Source organism: Apostichopus japonicus, chromosome 5 (assembly GCF_037975245.1).
Source record: "Apostichopus japonicus isolate 1M-3 chromosome 5, ASM3797524v1, whole genome shotgun sequence".
NCBI lineage: Eukaryota > Metazoa > Echinodermata > Holothuroidea > Aspidochirotida > Stichopodidae > Apostichopus > Apostichopus japonicus.
Genome location: NC_092565.1, coordinates 5,475,078 through 5,496,675, shown reverse-complemented (window position 1 = coordinate 5,496,675; position 21,598 = coordinate 5,475,078). Strand labels below are relative to the sequence as shown.

At 36.3% G+C, this 21,598-nt stretch overlaps 3 protein-coding genes and 1 long non-coding RNA gene across 6 annotated transcripts in view; 2 read left to right on the top strand and 2 right to left on the bottom strand.

The window, feature by feature from the left end:
* LOC139967433 (vacuolar protein sorting-associated protein 51 homolog) overlaps positions 1-5,405 on the bottom strand; it is a 40,772-nt gene extending 35,367 nt beyond the window's left edge. The window contains exons 1-5 of one of the 3 annotated variants that reach the window (XM_071971211.1): positions 5,249-5,405; positions 4,532-4,732; positions 3,122-3,207; positions 2,187-2,342; positions 1,442-1,515 (exon numbers count right to left, since the gene is read on the bottom strand). In XM_071971211.1, the coding sequence (XP_071827312.1) occupies positions 1,442-1,515; positions 2,187-2,342; positions 3,122-3,207; positions 4,532-4,732; positions 5,249-5,279 (548 nt within the window). In that variant the 5' untranslated portion in view covers positions 5,280-5,405. The remainder of the gene's footprint in view (positions 1-1,441; positions 1,516-2,186; positions 2,343-3,121; positions 3,208-4,531; positions 4,733-5,248) is intronic. The other 2 variants (XM_071971209.1, XM_071971210.1) reach the window with 2 other exon arrangements.
* Positions 5,406-5,411: 6 nt separating this feature from the next.
* Positions 5,412-6,304, top strand: LOC139968156 (HIG1 domain family member 2A-like). The gene is made up of 2 exons (XM_071972552.1): positions 5,412-5,568; positions 6,090-6,304. The coding sequence occupies exons 1-2, from the start codon at positions 5,412-5,414 to the stop codon at positions 6,302-6,304; spliced, it is 372 nt and encodes a 123-aa protein (XP_071828653.1).
* A 2,495-nt stretch (positions 6,305-8,799) lies between these two features.
* Positions 8,800-15,996, bottom strand: LOC139967442 (ADP-ribosylation factor-like protein 3). Its single transcript, XM_071971243.1, has 4 exons — positions 15,824-15,996; positions 14,869-15,034; positions 13,496-13,677; positions 8,800-12,365 (listed from the first exon to the last, which is right to left on the bottom strand). The coding sequence occupies exons 1-4, from the start codon at positions 15,968-15,970 to the stop codon at positions 12,192-12,194; spliced, it is 669 nt and encodes a 222-aa protein (XP_071827344.1). The 5' UTR covers positions 15,971-15,996; the 3' UTR covers positions 8,800-12,191.
* A 1,057-nt stretch (positions 15,997-17,053) lies between these two features.
* Positions 17,054-21,598, top strand: LOC139967405 (uncharacterized). Its single transcript, XR_011792984.1, has 4 exons — positions 17,054-17,154; positions 17,858-17,912; positions 18,789-18,878; positions 20,711-21,598. It is a non-coding gene; the product is annotated as an uncharacterized lncRNA (long non-coding RNA).

Sequence of the window (21,598 nt, the reverse complement as noted above, 5' to 3'; positions counted from 1 at the left end):
ACACATCCTACGACTAGTTATAAATTGCTCTCATGACAAACGAGGAAGACTCACCGATCACGGCAGCTTCACTCGGTGGGCCCAACACCCACAGCTGTCTACATGCCGACAATACACGAGGAACAAGAAGAGATCTTGTGTCGTAAGTCTCTTATATAGTGCAGTTTAAGGAACGGCAAGACCAGATAACTACGGTCACCCGGAAATAAATAGTCAAGTCTGACTCTATCAACGACGCACCTTAAATAGGAATCCTTGAAGATTGCTCAACCTACAAACCCTTTCCCCATCATTATAAAACTGTTACAACACCATAGGTTCACTGAGTAAACACCTAAAGTAAACAACAAACTTCTTAAGTACACATGGGACACTGCCACCCACCCTAAACATCCTGGGTAACTAATATTGACCACTGCATATATCACACAGGGGTGGCTGATATGGAACTATCATCAATAATCGATTAAAAAGTGTAAAATGACTGACGTTAAGATCAACACACATTTTATTACGAATGCAAGTTGGATAGAGGCTACAAACTCATTAATGACATACACAGAATGACAACGCGGTTAGATTTTAGAGGGAGAAAACCGGGTAGAGGAAACACAGAACAGAATTGAAAGGTTGGAGACTAAGGCACTCGTGAAAAGGAGGTGAAAATGAAAATGTTTCCAGTAATAGCTTTGGAAAGGAAACAAGAGGACGAAACGCAAGACACTTGAACAGAAGAGATCGGTTTGATCTGGATCTATGCTATTGGATCCAGATGATCCCTCCTAATTTGCATAATAATGCATATCAGACTCACCGCGGTATTCGCACAAATATTCTCTCGTAATCAGATCCCCGTATTCGGAATTTGTACTCGTAATCATGCCAGGGGAATCCTTTGCTAGTGCAAGGATTGGTAATGGATATCATGATCTGAGCCTTGTTCGTGTACTCGTACTCACCCCAAGGGGAATTCTACTTGTAACATGGACGTACACTGTTTGTATTTGCACTACAAGTCAGTTTAACATGTAGCCTACCATGCTGTAAATGTTATACAAATATTTGTGCTCACAGAAGAATAACTGTTCAAAGCACTTCAACAGTACTGTTGAAAAAAAGAACAGGTTTTACACATTCTATCACGACAGCAATTTATGTAGTCCATAATTATCCTGACTTTGTTTGTCTCTAGAGGACCTTTCATCTCTAGTGTGCCCGCCGGCCCCCCCCCCCCCTCCAATAATCCTGTTTCTTACTTTAATTGTTTTTGACATATTTGAAGACAGCTTTGGACAGCTTAGAAACATATTTCAGGTTTTCAGAAAAAATGGGTGTGTATGGGGGGAGAAGGGGGTGGGGGAAGTGAACAAGAATTTGATGAACGGTGTCCTGCATGAGAGAGGTAAAAGAATTTTAAAGCAAGTCTGCTAGGAACGCTTACCTGACTGCTTGGCCATACGCTCTCATTTCAATGCATTTCTTTAGCCTGGCAGGCAGTTCAAACAGGAACTGAAGCTGTTGAAAAAGAAGAAGAAGAAGAAACAGAAAAAAAATATGTTTAGTGTTTCACATTACAGAGTAGCATCCAATAAGCTGAAAGCTGAAATAAGCTGAAAGGGGACACAGACCTCGGGAGTTCTTAATGCTAGAAGATATGAATAATGTAGACCCATAATTAAAACCGATACAGTATGTTAATTGTCCAAATGAAATAACCTACTTTATTTGTAGTGCAAGTACCTGGTATTGTTTGAGAACTGACTAGATTCAAAGGGGTTTTGGGAGAAGGGAAAGGAGTGTGGGGATGAGGGGAGTGAGGAGTGGAGACTGGCAGACCAATGATCAAATGTGCTGAACTGGCCATGTGCCTGAAAGTCATGATAATGAAAAATTTTGGTAGGGGCCCTTGGTTCTTGCTACTCCACCCAGTGTTGAGTGTACTGATATGCATATTTTTCTCTTCCTTGTCATCTCCACCAAAAAAGATATCAATTAATGAGCTATTATGATTGAGAATCTGGTGCCAGTGACAATTTCACTCCAATACTTATAAAGCAAATAAGACAGGGTTAGGTACATCTAACAAAAAACTACTTTGTTCTGGGTACAGAAACTGCTACACCTATCGGTATCATTTTCATTGCAGAAAAATTTATTTCCTGATTTAACGGAGGTTCCCTGAATACCTTCTTCAAGAGGGAGTGAGTTCCACTAAGTCGAGAGATCTGCTCTCGCCTCTCCTGTAGCGTGCAGCTGATCTTAGCGCTGAAATCAGCGATGGAATCCATGTTTGTAGCCAATCGATCCATCTCTTCCTCCATGCGGCGGAAGTCTGTTTTCATCTGAAGTAAATATCACAAACAAACAAAAATAGATTGTAAGATTGGCAGAAGACATTGGTGTCAAGGACGATAGACTAAATTCCTGTTGAAAGGTACATTACCAATGTCACACAACGTGACAATTTATAAGAAAGACAAGATTATTCTTGTCCATTCTCAGGAACTAGACAACTGCAGCTGGTCTGGTCCTTACGGCAGAAAAGCTTCATTTCACAATCTTTTTGTAAAATCTTCTACTCTATATATGTTCTTGATTATTTCTTGATTGTTTATTTATTTCTTATTTCGTTTTCTTATTTCTTAATTTCTTATCTGTTTCTTATGAATTTGAGTATTTGATATGTTCTTTTCTATTCTTGAATATGTTCTTGATTATTTCTCCTTGTAATACATATGGATATATATATACATGGATACATACACATATATATTTGGATGCATATATGAATATATATATATATAAAGATATACATGTATATGGATACATATATGTGGATATACATTTATGGATACATGGATACACGTATGGATATACATATATTTATGGATATACATATATATGGAAACATATGCAAAGTTTAATGAGCTGATAATGTACTCTTAGATTGGCATTTCATTCAAAAACACTTTTCTTTTTTTTCTTTTTTTGCAATGTACCAGCCTTTCCAGAGATCACCTTCATCCTCTCCAGTTTACAAACAGTTTTTCTGTTTTCTTTTGGTCTTTTTGTATATAAAACAAAAAAACAACAATGTTATCCTTGAAAGAAATTCACAAACCTTCCTTATTGTGTCCGTTGCACTGATGAACTTATTGTAGTTTTCATACACAAGTGTCTGCATGTCACTGTCCAGAGAACGTATTTCTAAAGAAAGGCAAAAAGATGAAAATGTGCATGAAAATGTGAATGTGTAGTGCAAGCTACTGAACCTCAATATTCCTAAGGATACTTTTTACCAAATAACTCTTTAATTTTTTATTCTGTTTTTATACTTTGATACAGAATTAACAAGGAAAACCAGAGGAAAACTAGCTGGCTATCACCATATAAAAAAAATGATTTAGTTTCTATCCAATGAACAAAAATCTGTCATTTCAAATGCCTCACAGAACTCCAAACATTCAGAGGGAATTTTGTGTTTACTGAACCAATTCAGAGACTTTTCAGAGGTGGCATGCTGTAGTTAAGTTTCATTCGTACAAAATACATACAAACACAGAATAATTTCGTGTTCAAATGTTGTGTAGCATCTTGAGGGCTCTAATTCTTTAAAATGCTACGGTTTCTGTGTGAATAAGTGCTATACATCTTTGGAAGATTTATAGCTCAATAAAAAAATGTAACCACTTTGCATTGCATTTTGTCATGCAATAATTAAATTATGCCCTGAAAAGCATAATCCACTTTCCATCAGATTAAACATACACATGAAAACGAGAAAGCCAAAACAAACACAAAACAAGCAATGAAAAATGGAATTCCCCAAAATGCTCTTAGAGAATAGGATACTTTGTGTATTCCTCATGTGGTTTGGTCTTTCTGATGGGCGAGGAATGAATGGCTTACTAAAATAAATGTTTAAAAATAGAAAATATCTTCCACAGGTCACCAAGATAAGGGTAGGCACTAGGCAGTGCTAAAAGCTACCAAGTGTTGTAGATCCCATAGTAGAACCATAGTGCAGTTGTTGTGAGGAGACAGAGGAGTGAAGTAATTTATCCAAGACAATGGAAATGGCAGCGTCTGCCCTGATTCTAATGCAAAGTATACTGTATATACGCTATGTAAAATCAGTCAGTCACAGTAATCTTAGAAAGTCTACAGTAGCCTCACCATGGGAGCTTCATTAGTTATGAATTATTATATTTTTCTCACAGTGGCTGGAACTCATGTGTTTGTGAGTGTCAAGAATGAAATAGTACACACTGTGGTTGAACAAAACTTTTGGTTCTTCTCTTTTCACAATATTTGTTATTGCAATGTGCACTGCTATTAATTATCAATATTAACCGTGTAACCTGTAGTCATTACCTTATTTGATTAATTTCTATTAAGTTTTTTGGATGGTGATTCCCTGAGCCAACAGGCAAATAGATATAGACATTGTCAAGATTTTGATATTATTTCAAAACTTTGTTAATGAAACAACTTTTCAACATAGTGCGTTCAAAGAATGAAATTCACTTACGTTTGACCATTTCCGCTTCTTTGTCTATAAGTTCGTTTAGCCTCTTCTCCTTCATCACTTTTGAGAGGTAAATCTGTGGGTCAAAGTTTGCCCCATTGATGTCGGTAGGATCACTGTTTAGCCCACCAACATCCTCCTGATTCATATTGTAGTACATCTTCAACATATCGTTGCGAGCCCTCCTGTGGCGAGGACTCCCGTCTGTAATAATATCAGTCATAAATGAATATTTTATTTTACTATCCAGAAGGCAGCTTCAATCTCAAAATTATTTCAGTGCAATAAAATAGGGTGTGAAATTGAGTTCCTCTCAAGGGCCAAGTTAAGTTAATCTAAGATTATTGGCAATACCAAGTACTTACCAGTCTGACAATCAACTTTGATGAAAATAACACCCGTACGTCTAGAAGCAAGCTAATCAACTTAACAATAAACACTGTTATTGCTAAGTGAACCCTATGTGTAGGCCTGGGCCTACAGACCACAGTTATCTTACTGTAAGTGTAACTTGTAAGTACATACAGCCTAGCTTTTATCTAGTTAACATAGTGCCAGCCTATCCTAGGCCTAACGTGTAATACGGTGTATGTTATCGTTTTATTAGTTTATTGGATATGCCTATGTACAGTATAATTGTTAAGTTCAATTTACGTTATAAAATCTAACATTTATATGTATAACACTGGCTCTATTCTGGAAGTTAACGAGACATATTACCTTCACCTGCAGGAGAGTTCGATGAAGCCATTTCTGGGGGTTAGGCGACTGCCTTACGTGTAGTGCATTTAACGATGCTTTCAAAATAGAGGTGGATGTCGTATTACTGATGTGCATCTCGCTTACGTAACATTGTAATTATTGGCCCGAAGAAGCTAAAAATATGTCTTCAGGAAATGTAGAAAAACCAAAGAAACCGGCGGCGTTTCTCTATCCTGGTGAAATGCCACCCGAGTTAAAAGATTGGGTGCCATATAAAACTAAAGGTTTCAAGGAAAAATTCATGGAAAAAGTAAAACAGAATCCGTTCGTTCCGATAGGTTTGTTTCATATTTAGTATTACATTCAGTGTAGTGAGCAGTTAAGCGAAAACGCGTTTGCACTGCGTACACTGTACACTAGTTAACCTTCAGAAAGTCTAAAGGCAACTTTAACATATACGCAATGTTATTGGTCGCCTAGTCTTTATGATTCCTACCTTGAATTGTTTGGCACAGACTACATTGCATGATCAGATGTATTTCTTCTTTTTTTCGGATATATTTCAATTTGTATATGATATGTAACCATGAAGACTTTCAACAGAAGGATGAAAGTTCTTTCAGTAATATAGGGCACAGAAAATATTGCATTGTATGTAATGCTTTACAAAATGATTATGTAGTGCTCAACACTAAAAGGTGTTTGAAATTTGCCTAACAGTTCAGTAACTAGTGCAATTAATATTGATTACGCTTTGAAAGGCAAAATTTAATATATCCATTGTCAGGAAATTCTTTAATGCTGAGAATAAAATGTACACAGACTAAGTACCCACTATTTCATGTCTTGTCCCATCCAGGTTGTGGTGCGACAGCAGTTGCTTTGACGCTTGGACTGATCCAGTTTCGAAAAGGTCAGACTAAAAAGTCACAGCTGATGATGAGATTTCGAGTCGCTGCCCAGGCATTTACAATTGGTGCAATAATTGTTGGTGTTGCCATCCAAACAGCGAAAGGAAATTCAGGCTATCCTAACAAATCCCCTCCAGATAATCCCAATCAGGATCAGAAATGAACTTGAATGGCCAATCATGATGAAGGAAATGAAGAGGAAGTTAACTGAGCTCACAATTAAACTTGAGTCAGTAAAGGTGCATTCGAAGTGAATTAAGATCCTGCTGAATGTTTGCAAATATGTATTATTTAATTACAAAAAGAGTAAGAAGTCTCTCTTACAATTGCCATTGTAACGCAACTACATCATGGCTTGTACTAAAGAGATGATGTTTAACATATTATAAAGTTCTTAATATTTATCCAACAATGCAAATGCTGGGTGGGTGGTTAATGACAAATCACTATATATTTTTAGTTGTTCTTTAAAGAGTGGGAAAAGTTAAATCGCTGTATTTTTAGACCTAGATAAAGCCAATTGCATCGGACCATGAAGACAATGTGATTGCTCTAAACAGATCTTAAGAACTGACAGTCAAATAAAGTATTCATGAAAACACTACTATTTTCAGAGCAAGCACAAATTTCATCATGACATATAAAAGGTAAAGGACTTGTGTATAGCAATGAAAGCGTAACAGAGCTCTGTAAATAAGAGGGGGTCTTCTGGGGTGAAATATTAACCATTTTAGGGATTAAATGAAACAATTCTATTTTTGTGTTCCAGAAATAAAGATGTCAATGTGTGTCAAATGGACCAAGGTACTGTACATTGGGGCAGTATGTGTCTGTGAGTTTACATGATAATATTTGCACCTTGAGAGTTGAGATTGTTGCAACAACACCAACAATTTTTGGCAATTATCAGCTAAAAATGTAAATGTACTGTATTTGAGTATTTTCTGCAAATTGTCACCAAAGAGCTAAGAGGTCTCTTCATTTTTTTCTTAAACTTTGTGGAACATGAACAGAGATTTCTATTAAAATGTTGGAAAGGAAAAGTCATGATCTCTTCAATTGTATTTTTAGCTCATACCAGCATGCTGGTGTGAGCTATTGTTACAGTGCGGCGTCTATCACTCTATCATTCTATCACTCTATCACTATATCCGTCAACAATTGGTAAAACCGCTCCCACTCACACAGTGTTTGATGGAATTTCATGAAACTTGGACACAAGGACCATTGGGTATAGGGCCATCAGAGTTGGTCCGAAATTTGGAGTCAAAGGTCACCTGTGGGCCGTAATGGGCCATTTTGTGGAAATACGCAAAATGCTTCTTCTCCTACAGATTCCATGGTACAATGTTGAGGGTTTGTCACGATAGTACTATCGAAGTTTTACCTTCAGGGTGTTCATGAATTTGAGATCAAAGATCAACTAGGGGTCTTTTGTGGCCCGGGCCGCGGCCCTATATTTTCAAATTGCTCCTGTTCGTACAGTGTATGGCCAGTTATAATGAAACTTGGTCACAACGTTCCTCAGGATGAGAGTTATGAGGGGTGTTCGGAAAATCGAGGTCAAATGTCATTTAGGGGGTCATCAGGGGTCATTCTTTGTAATATTTTCAAATATCTCAATCACCTCAAGATTTTGATGGGTCATATTCAAAGTTGAACTGATGATTGTTGGATTGTGTATGAATAAGGTGATGCCTAATAATTTTTGGTCAAAAGTTAATTAATTACAATTAATCCCCATTGTTTAAAAAAATCTGAGGCTTCACCTTTTGCCAAAGTTCCTTTAATTTGTCTCCCAGTCTCGGCAGTGTTTGTTTACATTTGTGGTTAAGCTCTGCAGAGGCTGTTAGTGGAATTAAAGCAGGACTGGGAGTTATTAACTGTTGAACTGTAAGCATGAGAGCCCTATAGCCAATCAGCACTTGCCGATTCTTAGAAGTCTTTGAGCCTGAGGTACTGTATGTAGGCAGCCAGCCAAAATTTTGGCAAGGAGTGCTTCAGGTCTGCTCAGGTAGAGGGGAGAAAGTTTAATAGGGTAGGTCAGTGGTATTGTTTGAGAGAGTGGGTAAAATAGGATTTTAAGGGGGAAAATAGGAATTATAGCCAGTGGTGTGGCCAGGATTCTGCTAACGGAGGGGGGGGGGGAGTTATCCCTCATGGGCCCAAAATTGGTGGAATCTGAAAAATGGCCTGAAATTTGGTGGGCCATAAAGTTTTGTGGGCCCTACATTTTTAAGCTCGAAAAGGTATGAGCTTCTGCACCATTGGTGCTCTAGTTCTACTTTTCTTGTGTGTTATCAAAAACAAGCACCAACATCATGTATTGTAAATTGAGCAAATAGTGACTTATATTTGCTAGATGTGTTGCAAAATTGGGGAGCTTTTCATGGTATTTTTAGGACATTTTTATGAATAAAATAATATGCAATCATCCACTTAAATCAGTTGTATTGTTTACGGTAGATATTTGCCTGTTGTCAAGGGTTCTCTCAAATGTCCTAGATGGAGTATGGATATTTTTACCGTGACATTTTTTACTTTAAATATACTCATATTAAGATCATTTTGAGAAGCTTTGGCCAGCACGAACCATCTTTCCTTCATAAAAAATCAAATATTTGAGAAACCGAAAAAGAATTTAAAAGACAAACTTGATTCAAACTTTTTTCAGTAATTTATATTTCTCGTGAAGAAATCTACAACACAATGGCCCTATCACCATAACACTCAAAAGTATCAAGGTAAAAGTTGGAAAAAGTAAAACAACATTGTACACATGAAAAAGTTTTACTGATAAAATAAAACTAAAAACAAGAAATGATTAACAGTAAATGTAAGTAACATTGCACTAAGATGAAAAGCAAAATGATTATATTTCCTTGTAATGGTAGACAAGTTAAGCCACACAACACAGAAATGCAGTTTCAATATAGCCATTGGATGATACACACTACTTTAATATAGCATTTTGTAAAATTCATAACAACTTAAAAACTTCAAGACTGAACGTACAAATTTTTACAAAGAAATGGTGAATAAATTCTTTTAAAAAACTTCAAGAAGGAGAGTGTGCTATTATGGTAGTATGAAATGTCAAATTTTGACTACTTTTGCTTGGAGGGGGGCTGGTCTACACAGTCATAACATGAATTTATTGCTGTCCTTGACATAGCATATGCAAAGAATTTATTTTTATTTATCGAATTCCTTCATGGGATAAAATCCTTCAGTACAAACAAATTTTTCCATTTAAAGCAAACATACTTCAATATCCCATACCTCAACAACACAAGTCATGCAAACAATAGGCTATTCCAATGAATCTAATGTGACCTATTTCTGTAATAAATATTTACACATGTTTGTAACTTGAGACTCTGGGTCCCATTAAATGGTTAAAACTGCCATCGACTAGATGTCACTGTTACATTTTTATTTGGCTAATCATAATCAATAGCAAAACAGAATGGAATTGTCAAAAAACTGTAGTCCTGATATAATTCTTAAAGCTACTACTAAAGTTCACATCTATACGGTAGGAATTTAGATCACATATCGGAAATTTAAGAGGAACGGAATAAGGGAACTGTCTTGTATTCTCTTTTCTTCAAGGTGATGTATCGGCAAGCTTCAAATATCCTAGAAATGCCATGAGAGATCCAACGAAAACTAACAGAAAGTTGACATTGTCCACTAAAAATAACCTGAAAAACTCTCAAAGTTTTGTGCAGCTAATTGCAGGCACACCAAATGGAGTTTAAGAAAGAAAAAAAAGAAAAATTATTTGAAATACTCAAGTGACAACATTTCTATTATTCACATAAAAATTGTACAGTTAAGTTTGTAATCGGAAGGAAGTATAGCAACACTGTACCATTTACACACCTTCAGTGACAAAAGGAGTACAAATAAAAGATTTCAGAATTATAAAGAGACTTATAAAGCGACTCTAACAGAGACTTCTGAGGTATCCCTCAAATTGAATATTAAACTTTAATGCAATGTTAAGCATGATGACAGAATGAGCTTTTGTGTCATACATTGTAAAAGGAATAATCTCTGAATCAAGTATTACATTTGAACATGTAAGCTTATACAGTAGCGGTGGGAAAAGGGGGGGGGGGAGGGCAAAGCTATAGTATTCATTCGAAACTGTTATAAACTGCTTCAAGACCAAAAATAATTCATTCAGATTTGACCGCTGCTGAACAGTCTATGCTAAATTGACCTATGCTGAACAAGATGCTGAACAGACTAAAACATCTTGTGACAGAGAAATGTCAAGTATGTGTGTCAAGACCAAACAATTCAATGTTTTAGCCACCTGCTACTGACCATGTAATAAATCTACCTGTTAGAATCAAATTCAAAGTAGCATTTTCTTTGAAATTAATGCTCAGATGTGACATGCGTGTACTGGCAGATAAACGCAAGTACCTAATTCTTCTACTGGCAAACACCGAAATCCACTGGCATTTAGCCAGTTATTAAAGAGCCTGATATTTGCGGCCTGGTGTCTCAAATCTTCAGTGTTTGTTATTTTGTCCTTACAGACACAGAGTAAACCAGGTATCTACTGATGCGTGAAAAAATGTGCAACAAAACATAAAACTAGCAAACAATTATTGAAACTTCATTGTTGTAGTCCAGAATTGGCAACAAATATTACTTCCATTCATTGTTTGACAGAATTGGAGAAACATTCAAGGGTTATATCATACACCACTGATTATGGCACTTGAGAGGGGGGGGGGTAGAGAGTAGCCCTTTTTACAAAGCATTTTACATGGTAATCAAATTGTTTTAACTCTCCCCCTCCCGATACAAAAAGATTCCTCCTTGTCCATGTATTTCAATACCATATTAAAATCAAAAGATACAATGTCATTTGCATACAACGGAAAAATTATGATAGATTTACTGTTTCAAAGGAGACTTTTCTGATATGAATAACTGAACAAGCTTTGATAGTTTTGTGTGGTTTTATTGTTTTGGATAATGACATCAACAATGTCTGTGCCAACATGTCTAAACATCAAAAGAACTGAATTTGTAAATAAATGAATGCTACATAATCTTACATGACACACGGAAACTAATTCCTATTTTTTTTTTGCCCTTTCACATTGTAATAAAAAAAAAAAAATCAAATCCAAGGATTGTGATAAACCAGTTCCTTTTTAACAACAAACAGATAGACACACAATCACTAGCATGGTAGTACCATGAGTTGATCAAACGGAATGTAGTTTATTCCCCAACTCAACAGAATAGTTCAAAGTTAATACAAGTTGGAGTTTTTTTTGTTCCTTATTTTTCTTTTTTTCTCATAATTATTCACCACATCCTAATATTTAGACCTTCATGTTAAAATATGACATCTCAAATCACCCTCCAAACCTGATTTGTACCCATTACACGAAACTTTGCAAATGTTACCTTGAGTTGATCGCCCAGCGATATTTTTATAGCACCCTTTTATGTCATTATGTAACTTTGAATGAACAAAATAGTGTGTCACAAGTCTCAAGACTTGCAAAAATTTGTGCTAAAAGTTGCATTAAGGCTATACAACAGTCAAGCCAGCTGATGTGTTTGTACAGTACTTTTAAAACTGAAATGTAAGTATATACATTAATTATATTTTCCAACATTGTTTACTGTAACAAAAAATATGATTTTGAATCAGGTTTTGAGGGTTTTTTTAAATTAAATTTCATGATTATGTTAAGGCATTAACTGATCAACTCAAGGTATTGGACCGCAAGGTACCGATGGGCTCAAGGTACCCCATGGCTAGAAGGTTTGGATCAACCAAAAGCAACAGCCAGAGACATGCCTTCGACATGGAATTATTTTTGTTTTCCTTTTGCTTTTGTATGAAAAACCGTCCTAGCTATGACACCCACCTAACAAACACAGATAACTCTTTCGACTCAGTGACATTACAAATAAGAACTCATCAACATTTAGCCTTGTGACGGGTAGATGAAGTTGTAAATATGTATATAGATATATTACAAGTCCTTCGCTGCTTCTCCGCTCCTTTAGTCCTTGGGCCAGAGCGTCCTCATCATATTCTTCAATCTTTCAATCTCCTCCAGGCTGGCTGAATTCTCTGAGGTGTGTGTCTCGATTATGTATACATCTCTGTCATCGCAATCAGGTTCAACTCCCAGGGCTTTGCAGATTTCACTTCCTTGCTTAGCACCTGCTTGATCCTATGAATGAGTATGACGGGGGAAAACAAACAAAAGAGCATTGTTAAGAAAGATCTTATCTCTCATCTTGGGTCTAGTTTTAGTAATAGAAATAAAATAATAAAATTTTATAATTTATATTTACACATTGTGACACAATTTATGCATACGTCATTGTGTATATCATTATTATAATAGATACATATCAACAACAGTTATCTTGTTATGGCTAGTATGAGTACTATAGGCATTCCTAATAGGTTAAAAACAAACAATTTTGGGAGAAGCGAGGTAAAGAAGTTGGCGCTGCTGTATACACCCCAACTATACCACGCTATCATGGATACTTCCTTGAGACTACGTAATCCACCTGCCTTGGTCGTAACATGACCTCTTTTTACCATTTAGTCTGCAACGCCTGCCAATTATTTGTTCTTGTGTGATGGTCTTTGTGTGAATGCTGTATGATTAACTACACTGTAGACATGAACATATTTCCACACAGTGTTACCACAAAGAGCCTAAACGGCGATAAGAAGCTATGCAGGCTAATCTTAGAGCCTGAGGTGGATTTACGACCATTGCAGGCCGATAACTTAATCACAAAACTTTCCTAGCTATAGCATGCTATAATTGGAGACAATATAGCAGATCTTTAATGTCCGGATGGAAGCTAACATTCAGTCATTTATTTAGTGATGCAGCAATCAACTACTGCATTAATGTTCATAAAACATCTTAGTCATCTTAAAACAATAAATATGCTGTGAAATCCATTTTCAAGACACTGTTGATGGGTGTGGTGCTAAGTCTAGATGTATTTAAAACCTATTGACAAGAAGGGTTTCCATCCTCTAAAGAAACCATTTAGTCAACTAGGATTCCATTACCATTTTAAATGAGTACTGTATATATTTGGTAAGTTTATAGGGATGGGTGGTAAGTAAACGAAACTCCTCAGTATTATAAACAAAAAGGAAATATCTTACATCAAGTTATGTGTGTAATGGAACGGTGAGAATTGTTAATGCATATTTAATTTCTACACTGTCAAGAACTCGACGGCGAGATAGATGAACGGACAGGCCGACAATGAACGGACAGACAAAAATACATACAGACGGACAGAAGATACCCCTTGATTGCATTACCTGCTTATTAGCCACAACCACAAGGGGTACACCTTTCAGCCTTTGATCTGCCAAAAGTTTGGTCAATTCTTCCTTTGCAACTGTAAACCTGTCCTCGTCGATTGAATCCACAACAAAAATTAAGAGTTCAGTCCCTTGCAAGAAGTTTTCCCAGTACGAACGCACTCCTTCAGCTCCGCCAACTGAAATATGGCAAGGGGGATGTGAAGTTAACTAAATACATGCTTACACCTGTATCAGGATGACCCATGAAGTTAGGACAATCTTCAATATTAACAATGTGACCCTTCTCGCCAAGAGCAGTGCAGTTAGCTGGCATAATTTAGCTATAGCAGGCAAATCAAAACTTAAAAACTTCTGTCAGAACTACTATATATGCAAATTAGGCTATACAGTAGGCACTGCATATCCACTCTGCACAGATTTAGTGTTGATGTTTGCTTTGGAGGCAAACACCTTTCTTAAACGCGACTTCATCAGAATGTCAAACCATACCGAAAAGAAAATCGATTTTGCATTTAGGGAACTGATGTAAAAGCATGGTCAAGTTGCTAACAAGTTTGATGATGTATAGCACAGGAACTATGTTATTCAATGAGATACAAAATTCAAATGCTACAAAAACAAAATTTGAACATTAAATTATTCCCTTTTGTAGATGTTTCTACATCCATCCAGTTTTCCAGATGTTTACAGTACCTCTAAAGTCTAAACCCTAATAAACATCTTGAATGATCCTTAAGAACAATATCGATCAGTTATGGGTTTCGGCACAAAAAAAGTTCAACATCTGCACAGCTAGCTAACACAAAAATTTCAGTTCAAACAAGTCACATGATCATGCATAATTTATTACCTGTATAAGTGCATTGTAAGTTATTTCACTAATTCCAGAATTATGTGTTCAGTTGCCAGTAGCTCATCAGAGAGACCTTTAGTGTGTATCATACATGTATGTCAAATACTAACCCATAATCTTGTAACCTGTCAATGGAATGATTTTCTTTGAAATATTCATTTATAATGGCAACATCATTTCTTTGGCAGACCCTACCAAAGTGAATTTGCGGAAGATTTGACAATTTTTAACATTTTAAATTGATTTACCGCTATATAATTATCATTAAATAATGCTATCATGTCGTCAAAATTATGGAATTAATTATTCTCATGTTAAATTACTCGATCCTAACTTACATCTAGACAATAATCTTGTTGAACAAACAGCTGTTTGTTAAACAACTGTTAAGAGACAATTAGCAAAATTTCTTTCATGTCAATAATATTTTCCAAGAACTAAAACTATGTATCATCTTATGTATAGGCACAAAGAAGGTAAAACTACTCTACATGTATTATTGAAGGGAACTTACCTTCCCAAATATTGAGAGCTACTCCTTCATTTTGGATGCTGATGACACTGAACCCATTTGTAGGTTGCAGTGCACTGGCAGAATCACCACTGTTCATATGCTGCAAAAGACTACTCTTTCCTGCTCCATCCAATCCCAATACCAAAACTCTCTTTTCTGGGGCTTCCTGTATCAAAAAATCAAATTTACAGAAGTGATAAGTAAGAATAATCTTGAACAATACACAGCAAACCTTTAAGCATTCCAAATTTGTTTCTTCTAACTCCCTTGATAAATGAATCAATGGTCTTCCAGGAGCAAACCAGAACAAACAATTACCAGTTGCTATTCTTGAAATTTTTGGGATATGGCTTGATGAAAAAGCCAGTAATCTATATCAAACCCGATCCACTTAACATCGATCTCAACATTGCGAGAAATACTTTAGTAAGAAGGTTAACTAGGGCCTAGGCTAGGCCTATTTCAAGACATGAATTCTGCAAAAGATTCTACTACACCAATGAGAAAATCTGTGTCTGCATTTTGCCATTGTACAATGGATTTCCCTATGCTAAAACAAACATTAGTCTAGGCCATAGTCTAGTCTGTATATTCACTGTCTTAAATCCAAGAACTTTCAATTTAAGTTTAACTTTTAAAGCATCCAGATGGAAATTTGAAAATATGGTCACTGAACCACCTATGTCTAACTTTAGTCATATTTCCGGCTGACACTTGGTTTTGATATACTTATCTTGATGTTTAGTTCTGTCAACGGTCTAAGTTAGGATTCTCTCTTAAATTTCTTAGTCTTATAAATACTGCTTACAGACAGTTACAGACATTACATATAATAGCCTAGTATTAGGCTAGGCCAAACGCTAGGCTAGTAATAACAACAGTTAACGCTATGCAAACTGAAGACACTTTCATTAACGACAGAAAAATATAAGAAATCCCTTTCACTCTTTCATACCCTGAGCATTCTTTGCCGTTTCGCTATTTCATGAAGCCGATAAGCAACGTAGAGAGCCGATCCCGCAAAACTAGCAACACCTAAAGCTAACCAAGTCTTTTTGTTGAAAACTATATCTTTTGCCAAAGTCTCCCAGGAGAGCGCCATTTTGTGTAACACTAAATCGAAAATATCGTCACTACGTAAGTTTTCAGCCTAGAATTCAGTTCAGTATTCAATTGCGAGCCTTTCAACCGACAGTCACAGTCATGATCCAAGGGTCCTCCGTTTTGAAGGGAAGTTGGGAGCCGGATCAATGTTCTTGACGAGACTTACATTGCCCATGCCCAAACTCAGTGGTCGATTGGGAGGGGTGGGGGGGGGTAAATTCTTGCACTTTGGCGAGTAACATTTCTTTCTGTTCAGCAACATGTTTTACTCTCATTAAAATGTTCTAATGGGGCCACCGTTGACTCCTCTGCCCACAAGGACGACGCTACAAAAGTCAGTTAACTATCGACCAAGCCTGCAGTGTCTTTACATGCACATTTGATTTGTAGTGATAAATTTTGTTTCCTTTGTCGTCACTGTCTTTCTTCATCCCCCCCCCCTTCCAGGAATATGAGTTATGGTATACTTATATTGATCACGAAGGCTAAACCACTCATGTCACTCATATAATTAATACTTCCGCTACACGGAGAGTCGGCTCCAAAGACCCCAGTATCGCATTCTCCGTTATACTAGATCCTGGGCCTGCCCCTAGGCTGATTATATATGGTACCCAAGAAAACTGTCCTTCATTTTTAAGCGTGAGTAATTATCCGGCCATGATTTCGCAGGACTGAGAGGAATTATCATTCCACATTGCCAGAGGCTTATGCATCTCTATTAATGTGTTTTGTTTTTATGTAGTAAATTTTGCAAATTGATCTCTGAAGATTATCAAAGGTTTTTCTATAGATAAAAGGAGGTCAATATATGGAAACTTTGTCAAGTTTACGGAGTCACAATTTAGTGGCACGCGCAGCGGCGGCGATTCGAATTACAATTTATGTAAATTTACATTATTGTAGTATAGATTGTTTTCAGCTAATATTCCCCTTATTGTAAGCAGGTCATGTCACAACTTATAACAAGCCCTGATTATTCCCAACTTGGCGCATCTCCTATCCTCTTCCCCCTCTTCCCCCTCCCCTACCCAACGATTATGAGGGGGGTATATACGTGCTGACTGTTTATCTCTGTCGCGTACAATGCTGCTAGCTGAAATTGAAATATGCCATAGCGCCTCCATTTCATCTTCACTCAAAATGGCTCCTGCACCAGTCGCTGTTTCGCCGCTGATCAAGGTAAGTCTTTCAAAAAATAGTGTATAAGTGCTTTCGATGGGTTGTCGACGCTCTCTGATTGGTAAATGCCGCATTAAGCTTTATAGTTGAGTCTTACTTACCATTTTAAGTGATAGTTTGACAATGAATGCCTAGGTCTAGAATGCGTGACACAACTCGCCTAACGTACACTCGTCGTAAGATGCAGTGCTGTTATCATAGTGCCAAATAACATTAGGCTGAACATGCAATAGGCCTATGCAAACTTCACTGCATTGAATGATAAATGATGCATTGATTCTGATAGACCATGACCAAAAATGTTAGGTGGTTTTCAACTTTCTTTTTCATGTTACTGTAGTGTAGGTGTTGGCCCCTTATACAATATTAGCTCCCATTGTGTCCTACCCTATATTGGATCTAGGCTAGGTTTCAATAGTGAATACCAGCTACTGTACCACTACCACAATGATTATCATCATCCTACTAGTACTGAATGTCTAGCGTTATTCACGAAAACAAAAAACATTTCAAGATATTGCTTGAATATTGACTTTCATTTACTTCACTTGAAACCTGGGAATATATATTGGGATATTTGATGTTAAAAATGGGAAAGCATTCCTTAGGCTAAGTCAGTGTAAACAATTTATTTTTGAAACCACTTTGCAAGTCACTTGTGAGAATTAAAGTGCTACCTTTCATACTCTTCTTTCATTCACAGTTTGGAAGGTATTCTGCCCTTCTCCTTGGAATTGCCTATGGATCAAGACATCATAGTAAGCATTCTTTACTCACTGTAACCTCTGACACATAACCAAATAACTGCATAATTCATTACTGTAGATTATAACTATGGCTTGGTTATAATTGTGTCACTTAGAGCAAGCCTTACACACAAGTATACACCCTTCATACTAGCTAAAAGAGCTTTTTGGTTTGGAACTGTGTGGCTGCTTCTTATTAGTGAGGTATTAATGGGGGAGGGGCATTCTGTTTTGTGGGAAAAAACCTCAAAAATTGTCTTTTTTGATAACTTTGAGAGGATCCATTTAGTTGAAAAGTTTTGAAGTACCTACTGTATATGGTGTGCCAACTAAAGTCAAAGTTACATGACAAGCTCTTGTGGAAAATAACCTCATTTCAATCTCAAGACCTTAGCAATGTGTCTGTCTAAAATTAATTTGTTTAAGTTATTAATTGTGTTGTTCATTTTTGTTGATAGACTTAAGAGTTTGTCGATGCATATTCTCAAATATGAAGATTTTAAATGTGACATGAGTACTGTAACATTTGCTGTTCAATTGATATAAACAAACCACATTCACCATAAAAGAAGGCTGACTTTATTTATGGAGATATCAGTTTAAATTTTCATGTACAGCTTACGAGTGAAGACAAAAACAAGTGCTTTAGTGAAAGGCTGCATATGTTCCTGACCCCACAACCACCCCCCCCCATCTCCCCACACAATGAGATTTGTGTATATGTTATCACAGAAATGACTTGAAATTTCCAAAGCCTTTTTCGGCATTTTTGAGCCTTGCTAATGGGCAAAGAAGTGTACTGTAGTACTGTAGTCATAAGTGAGTCCTATCGTTATATGATATCTACCTTGGAAGTCATTCTTGGATTTTGTCTTTCATTCTTTACAGAATCTTTACAGAAGAAAGAAGATGGTATATTAGCCAGGAAAGAACAAGCCAAAGCTGTAGAGGAAAAGAAGAAGGTTGCAGCTGAAGCAGGTATGATCTATCATAATGCAGTAAAAGTATGAACCACTCACAGTGTCATTTAAAATATGCTAATATTAGCCCACATTTGGATCTGAATGACATAGATCATGTACCATGCACAGGAATCATCCATACAAAACCTTTTCGTGGCATTGTTACCACATTACAGTATCCACAGAGGCAAATCCAGGGGCAGGGGCCACAAATTTTAAATTTAGCTGCAATTAAAAATTTGCTCAATACAATATACATAATGTTAAACTTGAGCATTCTCTGCATGCAGGGGGTTCCTTTCCATTAAATGCTGATATTTTTTACCAATATCCATCAAGTCAGTACTCATTTCAAAATCTACCGATACTTGTCTTGCTGGCCTATTCTTCCGCTAAACTCCAGGATCTGGCCACGGAGCCATATGTACCATACAAATACCTACCACACCCCCCCCCCCCCCCCGAATGAGAAGGACACAGATGAACCTTGCACAGGAATCATATCTTGAATTTGCATTTCTTCATCCTTGACCTTCTAACACAAGAAGTATTCGCTGTAAATTCTGTAGAAACAATAAATATTTAAGCCCATCTGACTGCTAACGACATACATGCAATAAACTGCCAGCAAAGCCAATGACACTGGTAATGCAGCTTTAACGATCGGTGGCCTCCGGTATTCAGTAAAATGCTGACGGGCCGCCAGGGTTCCCTTGAAAATGACGATATGGACAGATCGACACGCTACAGTGAGGTTTTGCTTGTGTCGTTGATCCAAGATTGACATCTAGTCATCCATAAAATGTCAAACATTAACCAGTAACCAGCAAAACTAAATATCAGGTGGCCCCAATAACTGTGATTGAGAGAATAGAGATTGGAAGGAGGATAAATTGAGAGGATAGAGGTTAGAGAGAGTGGAGATTGAGAGGATAGAGATTGATAGAATAAACATTGAGAGAGTATAAATTGAGAGCATAGAGAATAGAGATAGCTAGCGAATGAGAGAATAGAGATTGAGAGCATAGAGATTGAGGAGATAGAGATGGTCGATGGTCATAAATCATTTAATATATATTAGTTTGTTGGGATCGTCTTGCAAATAGTACTTTACAGGTGATTATGAAATTATGTCTCTGCAGTATGTCAGTTATAAAGTGATTTAATACCATAAATCGTCTACATGTTATGGTGTTTAGTGGGCAGTCTGTTATTGTATGCAATGAACCTCATATCTAATAGATATATATATTATATTTATATCTATATATATATCTATACATATATCTGTATAAATATATATATGTCTATATATATATATATATATATATATTTATATTTATACATAATATATATACATATATATATGTAAGAGAGCAGTATAAAGATTCAGTGCCATTTGCAAAGGAGTAAAAGTACTATCGTCAATGAGTTGGCGAGTGATCTGTTTGTGAATGATTCATGTGACATTAAAGACAAACCACCATATTGTCCTCGCAGACCAAATAAAAGTCAAATTTACTGTATCATGTCTTCTGCGTGATGTATCATCAATTCATATTTCTCTTAAGCCTGTTCAGTCATCCAAAATGGACAAGTCTTCCACATCAGTGGTTATGAATATGAAATTTGATTGATGCGTTCTATTAGTTTTGTCTGGAAAAGAAACAAATCGGTGGCTCTTAAACAACAGTGAGAGAGATCTGTGTGTAATAAGATGAAATGGGTACTTTCTGCTAAAAAAAAATTATTCCCTGGACTTATGACATTGTTTTATTCATTTATATCTTTATTGACATTTATTTTAATATTTATTTGTTATATTTAATTTTTGTACTTTTTCTGCAGCAACCAGTGAAGGATCTATCTTTGACTAGAATGAAACATACAATGTCCAAAGAAGCTTCAGGAATCATCATCGACGATGTCACTACATTTGTTTGACCACTGATCTCACCCATTACTCTTGACCGTCTTACTTGAGCCTTTGCAAGTTTCCTGTGTGATTATCAACAAAGGATGCCATTAACAAACTAAAAAAATAAATGACAATGGATGTTATTTCATCATTGGATGTTAAAAAAATCACCAAATTGTATCATTTTAAGATAAACTATCATTAATAATTAACAGCTCGTTATAGTAGGTGGGTTGACCAACTTGTTCTAACCTCTACTAAGAATTGAATGTCCACACACAAAAACAAGTCTAGTTTAAACGATGTTGATCTTGTAATCAGATCAAATGCACTTTAAATTAGTGAATACTGCCATCCTTGTGAACAATGACACCATTGTTGCTGTGCTGTGGCATAGATAAAAGTTTCAATATGCAATAAAAAAGAGAATTTTCGAATTATTTTGACTTTCTCCTGGAGTGGAAGTTTTGGTCCAACTAATATCATATACAGTGATTCCATCTTACCGCTTAAAAGAGTTTGATTTGATAACATTTTTTGAGGGCATCTTTTTCAAGATAATTGTCCATTTTAATTTTAGAGAATACTTGGATTTTGATTGTCAACAAATGTAATGCATCGTTGATGGAGGTGAACATGTGAGACAGATGGAGCGCTTGGGTCGATGGATAAGGTAGAAGAGTTATAAAGTTAAATTCTGTCCGCAGAATGTATAACATTACAAGAAATTTCTGCATGAGCTTATGGAGCTTGACAAGTTGTGTAAGATAATATATAAATAACGTTAATAAAATTGTTATATTGACGCAACCTTCAAA

What these genes read in the sequence shown, in the direction of transcription:
- LOC139968156 (XM_071972552.1), top strand. Translation starts at nt 5,412, where the DNA reads ATGTCTTCAGGAAATGTAGAAAAACCAAAGAAACCGGCGGCGTTTCTC. An exon ending in GAATCCGTTCGTTCCGATAG is followed by an intron (nt 5,569 to 6,089) that starts GTTTGTTTCATA and finishes TGTCCCATCCAG; the next exon opens with GTTGTGGTGCGACAGCAGTT.
- LOC139967442 (XM_071971243.1), bottom strand. Translation starts at nt 15,970, where the DNA reads ATGGCGCTCTCCTGGGAGACTTTGGCAAAAGATATAGTTTTCAACAAA. An exon ending in AACGGCAAAGAATGCTCAGG is followed by an intron (nt 15,035 to 15,823) that starts GTATGAAAGAGT and finishes TTTTTGATACAG; the next exon opens with GAAGCCCCAGAAAAGAGAGT. An exon ending in TGGTTGTGGCTAATAAGCAG is followed by an intron (nt 12,366 to 13,495) that starts GTAATGCAATCA and finishes ACTCATTCATAG; the next exon opens with GATCAAGCAGGTGCTAAGCA.